The sequence below is a fragment of the Lynx canadensis genome, chromosome E1, assembly GCF_007474595.2.
Source record: "Lynx canadensis isolate LIC74 chromosome E1, mLynCan4.pri.v2, whole genome shotgun sequence".
In the NCBI taxonomy this organism is placed as follows: domain Eukaryota; kingdom Metazoa; phylum Chordata; class Mammalia; order Carnivora; family Felidae; genus Lynx; species Lynx canadensis.
The window spans coordinates 59664967-59677672 of NC_044316.2; the positions used below are offsets into that span (position 1 = coordinate 59664967).

The 12706-nt window shown below is 60.5% G+C and overlaps 1 protein-coding gene across 1 annotated transcript; it reads right to left on the bottom strand.

Moving 5' to 3' along the window:
- Positions 1-3089: 3089 nt before the first annotated feature.
- On the bottom strand, positions 3090-5089 carry LOC115501643 (carbonyl reductase [NADPH] 2-like). The gene is made up of 8 exons (XM_030296775.1): positions 5001-5089; positions 4447-4544; positions 4189-4343; positions 4053-4095; positions 3866-3965; positions 3685-3749; positions 3335-3452; positions 3090-3244 (listed from the first exon to the last, which is right to left on the bottom strand). Exons 1-8 carry the CDS (start codon positions 5050-5052, stop codon positions 3141-3143), a joined length of 735 nt encoding a protein of 244 aa, XP_030152635.1. The 5' UTR covers positions 5053-5089; the 3' UTR covers positions 3090-3140.
- Positions 5090-12706: the final 7617 nt, after the last annotated feature.

A 12706-nucleotide genomic window follows, 5' to 3' on the forward strand; every position in this document is an offset into this window, starting at 1 on the left:
TGAAGAAAAATCTTTAAAAAATTGTACATATGGTCAGGAGGTCTAAGGTCAAATCTTTAAACTATGCTAAATTAGCCACTATCTTACAGACACAAAATAAAACCCCGGTGGCCTTCCTGGAAAGGTTAAGGGAGGCTCTCATTAAATACACACTGTGGGCCACTTGACCGACCCTTGGGTAGATTCTAACTTCCGTACCCCTACACCATCCCTCGTAAGCTTGAAGAAGCCAGAACGGTCACCATCCCTGTTCCCTCACAGCAGACACAGGCCCTGTCCCAGGGGAGCGATGAATAGGGAAAGGGTGAACATTAGGCAGGGAGAGACAAGGGGCCTTCAGGGAGGCAGACTACAGCTGCAGGTGGGAGGCTGAAGAAGCAGACGGGGTTCTCTCCTTGTGAAATCCCTTATGGGCACCCCCCCATTATCAAGGGCATAAGAGGGGGGGGTCTAAATGAGACAGGCAATCTAACCCTAAGACAACAGACGTGAGCCCTTGCGTCTACCCTAACCACCTTATACCACTGGGTCAGGGAGCGATTACCTGTGAGTCTGACCACAGATGCTCACCCTTTTAAACCAGGAGATGCTGTATGGGTGAAGGAGCAGAGTGTCCAACCCCTAAAACCCCTCTGGAGAGGACTGTTCATTGTCATTTTGTGCACCCCTACGCAGGAAAGTAGCCGAAGCGGGTCCCTGGGTTCACTACGGCAGAGTGCAGCCGGCATCTCGAAACTGGGAGTGCCTTCCTGATTCATCCACGCCGTGCAAGCTGACCACAAGGAAGAAGCAATCTGCAACTCCAGGGGCTCCGGCTCCGGGAGACTGCAGCCCTGCTTTAGTCACTTGGAAGCTGACTGATCTACGCGCGGCAGCAGCTTGAGGAACCGACGGTCCGATGAAACAAGACTGTCCTTATTTTCTATATGTTTCCTTGCTGTGAGGCACTGTCACGCCTTGTTTTTCACTGTTACTGTGATTCTTGCCCTACTTTTCACCATGGGATTGGCTGAGGCCGCCCCGGGCCGGCTAGGAATGGGGGGAGAGGTTTCTGTTAGCACTCACTAGCCAAGCAGCAAACCAAAATGCTCAGTGCTATCTATCAAAATCGCTGGGCCTCGGGTCACCTGCTTGCTTCTGAGGAAGAAGTCTGTAAAAAGTTTAACCTCAGCAACCGCTGCCTATAGATAATAAGGAAAAAGTCATAGAAAAGATCACAGATCAGATCAAAAGGATTACTCATGTCCCTGACCAGACCTGGAGTGGTTAAAAGCCCGGAGAGTTCTTTGGAAGCTAACTTTCAGGGGATTCAAAACCCGCATAAAAATTATCCTCCTGATTCTGGGAGGTTGCTTAATCCTACGGTGCTTGGCTCCCTTGGTTGTACGGTCTGCTTCCAGTCTCACTGAGGCCATGATTTAAAAAAAAAAAAAAAAGAGGACAGCCATACATGAAATGATGCTATTAGAAATACAAGCCTTTATTTTTTTTTTAAATTTTTTTAACATTTATTTATTTTTGAGACAGAGCATGAAGGGGGGAGGGGCAGAGAGAGAAGGAGACACAGAATCGGAAACAGGCTCCAGGCTCTGAGCCATCAGCCCAGAGCCTGACGCGGGGCTCGAACTCACGGACCGCAAGATCGTGACCTGAGCCGAAGTCGGACGCTTAACCGACTGCGCCACCCAGGCGCCCCTAGAAATACAAGCCTTTAAACCAAGATGGTGCTCTTTAACCCAAAATAGAGGGGTCCAAGCATCAAAGAGGGGAATGCAGTAGGGTTTCCTCCCTAAGGAAAACAAACAAAAAAACCCTCAAGGTAACCTGGCTATGAGCATACATGACAACATTGCTCACGACCCTATAACAGGAGACCACTTAATCAGACCGCATGTTTGTGTGTGTTTCCATATATGGGAGACAAAGAAGTAGAAAATACATGGGGCGCCTGGGTGGCGCAGTCGGTTAAGCGTCCGACTTGAGCTCAGGTCACGATCTCGCGGTCCGTGAGTTCGAGCCCCGCGTCGGGCTCTGGGCTGATGGCTCAGAGCCTGGAGCCTGCTTCCGATTCTGTGTCTCCCTCTCTCTCTGCCCCTCCCCCGTTCATGCTCTGTCTCTCTCTGTCCCAAAAATAAACGTTAAAAAAAAAAAAAATAAAAAAACACCACGTGGCATTCGGGGCTCAATTCTTTGGGTACGAACCCAAACTGAGCGATGCGGCACAAATAAAGTTGCTTCCTGGAAAGAAAAGCCTGGGTGCGGTGTCACGACTTTGTGTGTGAGAATCTTGCTACACTAGAAGGGAGAGGAACCCCTATCATCCAGTAGCAGGAGACCACCAGCACTGTAAAAAAAACTTGCACAGGATGAGATAGGAGGATCGGGGTCATCCGGGGTTCACGGTGGCCGGCAAGGGCAACAAGCATTGCTTCCTGAGCCTTTAGGGTCATTTACAGATAGATGTGAGCCCGTGGGTCCATGGCATCTTCCCCAGATCCCAGACCCTCTAACCTCTCTGACTGGCGGAGGTCGGAGCAGCAGTGCTGGGCTGAAGGGCGGGGCCAGAGCCTCAAGGGGAGGGAACGTGGCTGCCCTCTGCCCAGGGCTGATTGGGGGGCTGGGAGAGGGGGCGGGGCACGACAAAAATCTCTGTGTAAGAAATCGCTGCCCTTCAGCCACAAGACAGGGTCGCCGTAGAGTCCGGCTGGCTTTAGGATCTGCGCCCTCATTTCAAGGCAAGTGAAATGTGTGCTCCCCCTCCCTGATCCTCCCCTCCCAAACCCCGGCACGCACTGGTTCCAGAGAATGGCCTCCATTTATTTAGAGAAATCCAGCCGGCACAGCGGAGGACACTGGGTGGGGGCGACAGGGGCGGGTTTCATGGCAGCGCGAGTGTGGATGCGGTGTGTGCCCAGATGCAGAGTCTGGGTGGGAGATGCGCTCGCGAGCGGCTTGGCGGTGAAGGCGTGGTGGGGCGGTGGGCGTGACCGGGGCGTGGCTGGGCGGTGGGCGTGGCGTGGCGTGGCGTGGCGTGGCGTGGCGTGGCGTGGCGTGGCGTGGCGTGGCGTGGCGGGGGCGGGCGGGGGCGGGCGGGGGGCGGGCCTGGTGCCCTGAGCGACGGCTCCCCCGCGCCGGGCGCTCTAGGAAGCCAGGTACCCGGCGTCCACGAGTATGCCCGAGCCGCTGGTGGAGGCGCTGCGGTCGCTGAGCAGGAAGAGGATGCTGTTGACCACGTCCTCCGTCTCTGCGGGGATCGGCGGGGGACCGGCGGGATCAGCGCGGTGTGTCCCGGCCGCCCTGGTCGCGCCCTCCGCTCCCCGTAAGCCCCGCTGACCTGCAAACTTCTGCAGGGGGTGACGCTCCTTCAGTTTCCGGGCGATCTCGGGGTCCGCCAAGACTTTCTGGCCCATGGCCGTCAGCACCACCGTGGGGTTCACGGAGTTTACCCGGATCTAGGGCCAAGGGGCCGAAGACGGCGGCCTCAGCGAGTAGATGAGCCTCTGTGCTCCCCCCCACCACCACCTGCGGAACTCGCTTACTGTGTTCAGTCAGTCGCTGCCCAGAGCCTTGGATGGTCCTCGGGCCTCTCCCATGCCGTCTGCCGCCCCTTACCATTGCCAGCCCCTGCCCCTGCTCCCCAGCCCACCTTTGTGTGATCCCCAGGTCCTCCCCTCCCATGCCCACCTTGTATGGCCCCAGCTCTGCGGCCATGGCTCTGGTGAATACACTTATTGCGCCCTTGGTGGAGCCTGTGGAGGGAGGGCAGCACTGAGGACCCCTTGGCCCTCTCTGCACAGACGCTAAGCCCCAGCGCCCAGGATCTCCTCATGGATGGACGGGGTACGGGCTGGGCAGAGGGACTCACTGTAGACAGATAGGTTGGGTAAAGTGACATGGGCCACCATGCTGGAGACATGGACAATGGAGCCAGGCACTCCGCGGTGGATCATTCCCCGGGCCACGATCTAGAAACCGGGAGAGGGGCAGCCTGATCTCACTGTACTCCTGGCCGGGCCTTGTCATCCTTGGGCCTTGCTCCCCCACTGGCTCACCTGGGACACCTGCACCAGTGAGCGCAGGTTCACATTGAAGGTCCTGCAGGGGGCAGACAGTCAGAGCGTCCGAGGCCACATCGGCCCCATGTCCTCAGTAACCACTCCCCGGTCCACCTGCCCTCCTACTCCCCACCTGTCGAAGACCTCCTTGGTGACCTCCAGGAAGGGCTGCAGTGGCGCCACGGCGGCATTGTTCACCAGCAGGTCCACGGGGCCCACGTTGCCCAGTGCCCGCTCCGTGGCGTCCCAGTCAGCCAGGTCCACGCATACGGTCTGTATCCCGGGACACTGCGGGGAGGCAGTGGTCAGTGATCAAGGAGGTGGTCCCAGCAGGCTCATGAGGCACCCGGAGCGTGTGGGGTCAGGCTTGGGCCGTGACCGGGCTGCTCACCTCCTTGGAGAGGCTGACTAGGTCAGTGTCGGTGCGGCTCACGGCTACCACTTTGGCTCCCAGGGCGTGCAGGGCCTTCACAGTGTCCCTCCCGATCCCTGCAGGGGGGCACCGGGTGGGCAGATACCCCAGTACATCTGGGTCAAGGCTGAGGACTGAGGCTGCAGCCTCTTCCACTCAGGAAAGAGCAGTGAGGGGGTGCCAGCCAGAGTCAGAGGCTGGCCAAGGCCCCGGAGAACAGCTCCTTTCCACTGAGCCCAGGGAAGAGACCCTGTCTGGATGGCCCCGTCTGCGTAGCCTGAACCTGAAGGCCACTGTCTCGGGTGGGGGGTCTTGTACTGACCAAGTAGAGGCAGTGTCCTGTCCCAGGGCGGCCTGCTGGGTGGTGGACGTCACCCGGGGCCGGGGTGTGGTAGGGAGGCAGGCACTGGCGGGGAGGGCTGTGACAGGCATGGAGGGACTCACAGACCCCAGCACAGGCCTGTGAGGCTTCAAGTCTGGCCACCTTACTCTCCACCTTGGCCCCTCCCGCACCCCCACCTGCTCATACGTACCTTTCCCTGCCCCTGTCACCAGGGCCGGCAGGCCTCTGAAATTCAGTTGCATGGTGCCGACTCTGAGCCTGTGTGCAGCAGGAGAGGAGGGCAAGGAGGTTTTAAAGGCCTGGGGCGGGCCGTTGGGGTGCTGTGGAGGGGGGGGGGGCGGCTGGAGGTGCAGGGCAGGGGCGGGGCGTCACTGCAGTCTCTACTTCCTTGTTTACAGGAATCTTCTGCCCTCCCCAGCACAACCCAAAGGTGCTGGTCAAACGCTGCACCATGAGGTTTGGAAAAGGAAATAAAGGGGCTTGTGGGTGGCTCAGTCGAAGTGTCTGACTCTTGAGACCGGCTCAGGTTGCGATCGTGCATCAGATTCCATGCTGAGCTTGGAGCCTGTGTGGGATTCTCTCCCCCTCCCTCTGCCCCTCTCCCCGACTTGCACTTTCTCTCCAAATAAATAAATATTTAAAAAAAACAAAAGAAAAATAGGGGCGCCTGGATGGCTCAGTCACTTAAGCGTCGACTTCGGCTCGGGTCATGATCTCGCAGTTCATGAGTTCGAGCCCCGTGTCGGGCTCTGTGCTGACACCTCGGAGCCTGGAGCCTGCTTCCGATTCTGTGTCTCCCTCTCTCTGCCCTTCCCCCACTCACGCTCTGTCTGTCTCTCTCTCAAAAATAAAAATAAAGATTAAAAAAATTAACAACAACAAAAACAAACAGAAAAAAAATTAACCGCGGAGTAGGAACGTGGCCCTTCTTGGACGGTGGGGACGGATGGCCTGGAGCTGGCCCCTGCAAGCCTCGAGCAGGCGCCCCTGGATTATAGCCCAGGCATACTGGGTTTGAGGCCGTTCTCCTGCCCTGCTGACCCCGACTCCACCACGGCCCTAGTCTGTGGCCTCCGGAGTCTTCCTCACTGGCCCTTGGCCGGCCTAGGACACCCGCCCCCTGGCTTCCAAGCCCAGAGCCCAATCCTGTCCACAGGTGTGGCCACCCTGCCGGCCTCATTCCCTCTCAGGTGTGGCTCGGGGAGGGGGCGGTTCTCCCTCCCGGCTGTCCTGTTTTGGCTCCCTCCCCCCACTCTGAAACTTCATCTTGGCACAAATCGGCGGACTCTTCCGGGCACCAGAGGCCTCACTGGGCTTCTCTGTGCCACTGCTACCTGTGGGTTCTGATGGCGATTGTACTTCTGCCAGCAAGCCCCAGGGCTGTCCTGAGCACCTTCTGGTCCCGGGTCCCGGGCCTCACGGGACCCATGCCGCTGTCCACAGGTTCGGGGGTCAGGGCAGGGCACGTGACAGGTCTACCAGGCCCTCCCGATCCGATCCAGAGGTGTGCCCCACCGTCTCTCCCTCACTCAGACCTGGCCAGCGCCCCAGGAAGAGAGGCTCCCGTCCTAAAGCCCATCCTGCCTCTCGGAGACCCCCTCAGTCCTGCAGACCCGGCTGGGCTTGCCCTCTGGGCGCGTCCTTGGCTTGCGAATCATCGGCGAGTGAAATGGAGGGACTCCTTGCCCTGACACAGGTAACTCGTGCAGTCTGGCTTTCTTCCCAGACACCTGTTGGACATTTGTTCCCAAGAGGGACTCAAGGTGCCAGCTGTGGGGGTGGGACACGGAGCCGGTCCTGTGTGCGAGTGAGGCTCCAGAGAGCACATTAGCCAGGTGCCTGGGAAGCGCCTTTATGCAGCGCGGGGCTGAGCTCTCATCTGCGGGATCCTCCCGCAGGTCTCTGAGATCTCCAGGAGAGAGCACACCTGCTTCCGCCCCTCTCCGAGCACTGGGGGACGGCTTCCACGTGGCCTGGGGGACAGTCCCCAGCCCCCTGCCCACCCTTTGCCTGATCTGCTCGCAGAGGTCCCTCTGGGGAGTGTTCTCCCAAACACCCACAGCTTAAAATTGTCTCCCTACATCCCTCAACCCACACCCCGAATCAGAACACCCGGCAGCACCCGCCCCACTCCACCAAGGCCACCACGACATTCCAGACACATTCAAGTGCTACAGATCATTTTTATTCTGAAATCATTCAGGATTGCAAGGATAGTACAACCGTTTTCTCTGAACCATCTTGAGAGTAGTTTGCAAAACTAGCACCCCATCGCCCACAAGTAGCTTAGTGTCTGTTTCCTTCAAATGGACATTATCCTGCACACACACACACACACACACACACACCAGCCAAGGGACTAACACCACATGTCCCCACCATGTGTCCTCAGCTCCCTTTCAGGTCTTAAAAATTGTCCCAGTGACGTTCTTGTTGTAAAGAACGGCTTCATTGAGGTATAGTCGATAGATAATCAGAAATTCAACTGAGCAAATATTGAACATCTGACTTTATTAATCAGTTCGTGGATTAGGCATCATCTCATCCCCAAGCAGAGAGGAACTCCGTTGAGCTGCAGAAAAGGAAGGGTTTTTAAGGAAGAGAGGGAATGGAAAAAAGGAAATTAGTAGCAAAGAATGCATTGTTTTAGGCCAGGTGGCCCTCCTAAGGGGAACAGAAGGGGTCCCTCAGTACATGTCCTGGTGCTGACCAGGACATTCCCCGGATGACTGGCTAACGGGTCCCTGACGTGAGTGACTACATTTGGGGCCCCGCAGTTTCCTTTTTAGCAATACTAAACTGCACAGATTTAACGTACAGTGAGAGCAGCTGGGGCCCAGCCCCGCGAACTCATCACCACAACCGGGGTCATAAACAGACCGATCGGCTCCCCAGGCTTCCTCGTGTCCAGCTGCTTCTGTGCTTGTGGTGGCAACACGTGGCCCAAGCCCCTGCCCCCAAGCGCCCCAGCGCGGGAAGACTGCTCCCCATTGCCCCCTGTCCCCCCCACTCAGCGCATCCCCAGAACTTAACTCTCCTGGCCGGCCGGAAACGCCCCATTTCAGTTCTGGGTAGTGAAAGGGCCCAATCCAAGGTCACCGTTGTTGGGGCTGGCTCATCCCTCTTGTCTCCCTCACTCCAGGACACTCTTCAGTCTTTCCTTGACCTTTATGACCTTTTGGAGACTGGAGGTCGGTTCTTTTGCAGAAAGTCCCTCAGCTCCGCCTTGCCCGGGGTCCATCGCGATTAGATGCTGCGCGTCTCTGGTCAGGAGCGCCAGGGAGGCGGCGCCCTGTCTCACAGCGCGCCGTCAGCTGGTGACCTGTGTCACCACTGGTGCCGTTAGCTCCGACCCAAGGGTGGAAGGTGACGGCACTAGACCTCACAGCTTGGTCCTTCACACTAAGAAGAACGTGGCTGCCGCAGCTTCGTGTGTCCTCTGAATCGCGGGCAAAACGTCCCCGTGGCCACACGGACTCGGAAGTACGCAGGGAGAGGAGTTCTGGGTCCAGGGGCGGCCGTGCACAGCACGCACCCACCGGTGCAAACTCGCCACGGAGCGCTTCGCTTCCAGGGAAAGCCAGGAGCAAGACGGGCCTGACGTCATTCAGCCGACAGCCCACCCTGGACACGTGCTGCCCTGGACCCCACGGGCGGCGCATCCCTTCTTGTGTCTCAGCAACCCTGTAACCGACACGGAAGGCGGGCCACTGCTGGCTCGCAGGATGGCAGATGGGGCGGGACCAGGAGGAGGGGAGAGCAAGCAAACGGGCTGACAGGCACGCGAAAACGCGCACAGATCACAACGGAATGGCCGTGGCGCTCTTTCCTGCAACCAGCCACGTGGCCACAGGGTCACAACTACTGTGCACCCGCCACCGGCCCGCGCCTCTTTGCGCTCGGCTGACCCGGGCTCCTCGCCCGCTGGAGGAAGAGCCCAGCACTCGCACGGCTCCGACTGCGCCCTGGCCCTGCTACCTCTGTGGCGATCACCATCGCGTCGCCTCTGGGGACTAAGCGTCACTCGGAATCCCTGCCCCCGTTGAACTCCGGAAGCCCGGCTGGACGGCCACCGTTCCGACCGAGCGCGGCCGCAGAGAAGAGCCCGATGGGAATCTATGTCCCAAAAGGGTGCCGAGAAGGGCGTCCCCCGGGGCTCCGGGTCCGGCAAAGTCGCTCCCGCAGGAACGTTCCAGTCTCTCTGCGCCCGTGGGCACCTTCCCGCACAGCGTGCCACGGAGCCCGCATTTCCAGAGGGTTCTGGCGGCCACCCTTGTGCCCGGTCCCCGTCCGCCGGGCAAGCGCGGGCAGACCCACAGGCTGCCACGCGTGCGGCAGGCAGGCTCTGCCCAGGGAGCCACGTGCACGTCTGCGTGGAGCTTCCTGCTCCTTCCGCGCCGGCCCCACACCCTGGCGCCCACTCCACACAGATGTGTCCCCGCTCCTGTGCATCTGAATCAGCAAACCCGGGCGATTGCTCTGGTGAGCCTCCCTTCTCACGTCCCACCGGGACCTCACGTCCATCTGCCGAGCGGCTAGAGCGGGGTGGGGGGGGTGGGGGGGTCGTGCACCTGCGAGGACCAGCAGGCTCCGCAGGGGACCCTCTCTGGGGCCGCCGTGACCGCTTCTTCAGGCAAAGAGACGCTGAGCTCCTGGGACACTTAGGGGTTCACCGCGTGTGTCCGTGTGTCCGGTCCGAGACTTCCGGGCCCCACTCTTCACCAACTGTTGCTGTAGCGTTGACACAGGGTCCCTGGGGCGTGAGGGGTCCGTTTGCACTGTAAGGGTGAGGCTTTGTGTGGCCGCAGAGGGGCGGCGTGTCTTCTAGGACTCAGGTCCCTCCTGCGGGCTTGGGGCTGGGACGACCCCTCCCCCCGCACCTGCAGCGCCAGGAGGTCCTTGGGACCTGTGCCGGGAGTGGCCACCTGCCACACCCCACGTGCCCCAGCATCCCAGCTTCCGCCGGGGTCTCTCAGAGCCGGGCCGAGACCACGAGGGTGAGTGACAGGGCCCGCGTCGGGGGCCGGAGACCGGGCAGAGGGACGAGGCGGCCTGGGGGCCTCACACAGCCCCACGCACACCTGCCCCAGCTCACACACGTACACACCCACCCGCACGTGTTCCCCACCCCCAGGCACACCACACGCACATACACTTGCCCCCACACCTGCTTTACTGACTGTTTTCTACCCCTGAGATTCTGAGTTCTTCAGCTCACCAAATCAGCCCTCGGGGCCTGCCTCTCTCTGCCCTCTGGCTTCTGGCCTCGGGCCTCTGCCCTCTCCCTTCTCGCCTCGGGCAGACCGTGGAGGCTGTCTTCCCAGGGATACGGCCCTGAGTCAAGAGGGTGAGGGCACTTGCACCCCAGAGCAACAGCAGAAGGGGCGTCCATGCCCAGAGCAGGGCTGTGGAGCAAAGGTTTGCCAGGGGCCCTCACACCTGCCCCGGTGCCCGACACGGGCTCATCAGAGTCTCCGAGAGGAAGGTCACGGACAGCATGACCACCCACCCACCGTAAGCCGGCCTGTGCTCTGCACTGGAGGTGCGTGTGGCGGACCCGCCGGGGACGGGGACAATGAAACGGGCCACAAGAAGGGTGTGACCCAGGCTGTGGCGGGGGCGCCCGTGCAGGGAGCCCCCACCCGGGGCCGGGGCGAGGAGCGGGCGCCCACCTGCTTGGCAAAACGCCAGGCCTCTAGTATTGCGGGTGGTGGAGAATTCACGGCCCAGAGAGGTCCGCCCTCGCCTCTGTTCCTGGGACGCGACCTCCAGGCCTCTGCAGGGTCCCGCCTGCCAGGCATGTCTTGGCTCGCCTGGGGGCCTTGGCCACGGGGTGGTCTCAGGTGCGACTTGTGCGGGGGGGGGGGGGGGGGTGCTTCAGGAGATGTAGTATCAGGCCCGGCCTCTGGGGACGGCTGGGGTCTAAAGGTCGGCCTGCCACACAGGCGGTAATGAAGTCGCAGTAAAAACCCTGCACACCGAGGGCTCAGGCAAGCCTCCCTGGCTGGCAGTGTTTTGCGTGCGTTGTCACATGTCAGGACTCTGAGGGGAGGAGACAGTGGGAAGCTCCCCCCCACCCCTGCCCAAGCTCTACCTCTGTCTCTCCCTGTGGTGAGAGGGCCTGGGAGGAGGACTTCGTCTGGATCACGCAGCAGGTGGTGTGAGATGGGGCCAGGGGCGGGGGGGGGGGAGGGCAGGGAGAGGCCTCGGGTGCCCAGGGGCACCACATGAAAAGCCTGGCTGCAGCTGGACAAAGGTCGTTCCCAGGACTCTGGGTTTGCTTCTCAGGCTCTGTCCTTGAGGTCCTCAAGAGGGAGGGAGGTTTTAGTTGACTTTGAGGAGAGCACCCTTGAGTAGACCTGCCTGAAACCAGACCTCGCCACTTGAGCGGGGTGGGGCGGAACTGAGTCAGAGCTGGCTCGGATCAGGGACAGGTGGGCTCCCGGTGGGGGGAAGGGACTTCCCACCGAAGGGCCAGCCCCTGCGAGGCCCACAGAAAAGGCTGGGCTCTAGGTCTTGCTCAGGAAGGGTATGGAGGCCTCTGGGAGGCTTGGGCACCAGACAGGCCTGTAAGGAGGCCGCCCACAGTCCGGATCCCACCCTGCTGTCTGGGCTGGAAGGTTTTTCGTTGGGAGGGCCTGGAAAATTCCATGGCTGGGAGGTGCAGACGGGCACGGTCTCTACACCTGCAGAATGTGGACACAGTGCTTAGAAACCAAGGCTGTCTCCCAAAGGGCATTTCAGTGCCACGGGAGGGGAGGGTGCAGGTGCCCTTGTGCTGGTCACGCTGAGCAAGTGGCAGCCTCCTGCTGTGGGACCCGGCCCTCCCCCAGAGCCAGAGCCACAGCCCCGTCGTCACCCACGGCTCAGCCCAGAGCCTGCATTTGTTCCAGACCTTTCCTCGGCGCCATTGGCCACCTGCTGCCCACCAGGACCCGCTGGTTCTACTTCAGGAGGAGTTCTTGATCTGCCTGTGCCCCCATTTCCCTCTCCCCGAGGCCGGGTCACCCGCACTCTCGCTGGCTCCCGGCCACGTCAGCCGGTAGAGGCCCGGGCTCTCACCCACTCGCCGCAGCTGCTCCGTCCACCTTCTCAAATGTGGGCCCAGGAAGCCGAGCTGGCACATCAGCTTCTCTGAGGGTCGTCCCTCTGGGTCCCCGCACCCCCGCTGTGGCTCCCACCCCCACCGCATCCACTCTGTGACTTGCGACAGGCAGGACCCCAGCACGACAGGGTGCTCCGCCATTATTCCCCTGGCGCTACACTGTGGAGCGAAGGAACGATGGATGAGCGAATGGATGGCACATTCTAAGACAAGGGACTGCCAGCCTGTGGCTGCAAAGAGCACAGGCTGTGGGTGCCGGCACGGGACGCTTGTGGCCAAGTTGGTAGGGAGGGACAGGCACGGGCACGTACGAGATGACCACAGGAGAGACCTCCGCCTCCACAGCTGGCCCGCGTCCGAGACCGGGGGCAGTACTGTGTCACAGTCAATAGGACAGTTATCAGGACAGCACTGTCGACGGTGGCCTGTCCTGGACACAGGGCCCCCGAATCTGTAAGTGGAGATTAACAAAACACAAACCACCCAGAGCAGCGTCAGGCTGAAGGCAGCACGAGGGGGCTTCCTGGAGGAGGCAAGAGGCAGGCGCAGCTGAGAGAAAGCTGGGAGGGGGAGAAAACCTGTCCAGGTCACTGGACACAGGCCACCGCTCCTCCCTCACTGGTCGTGTGTGCGCACACGCACCACCACACGTGAATGTGAGCACGTGTGCTCGGGCTCTCACATGGGGACACACATGGACACGTGTGTGCACACACAGGCACACGTGTGGGAGCACTCGTGTGTGCTCACGTCTGGCCAGAGGGACGGAGGTTCATCCATGACGCCGGGCT

Coding starts and splice junctions, on each gene's coding strand:
- LOC115501643 (XM_030296775.1), bottom strand. CDS start 5,052: ATGCAACTGAATTTCAGAGGCCTGCCGGCCCTGGTGACAGGGGCAGGG. Junction 4,545..5,000: donor GGTGACAGGGGCAGGGAAAG/GTACGTATGAGC, acceptor GCCCCCCTGCAG/GGATCGGGAGGGACACTGTG. Junction 4,096..4,188: donor ACCAAGGAGGTCTTCGACAG/GTGGGGAGTAGG, acceptor TGCCCCCTGCAG/GACCTTCAATGTGAACCTGC.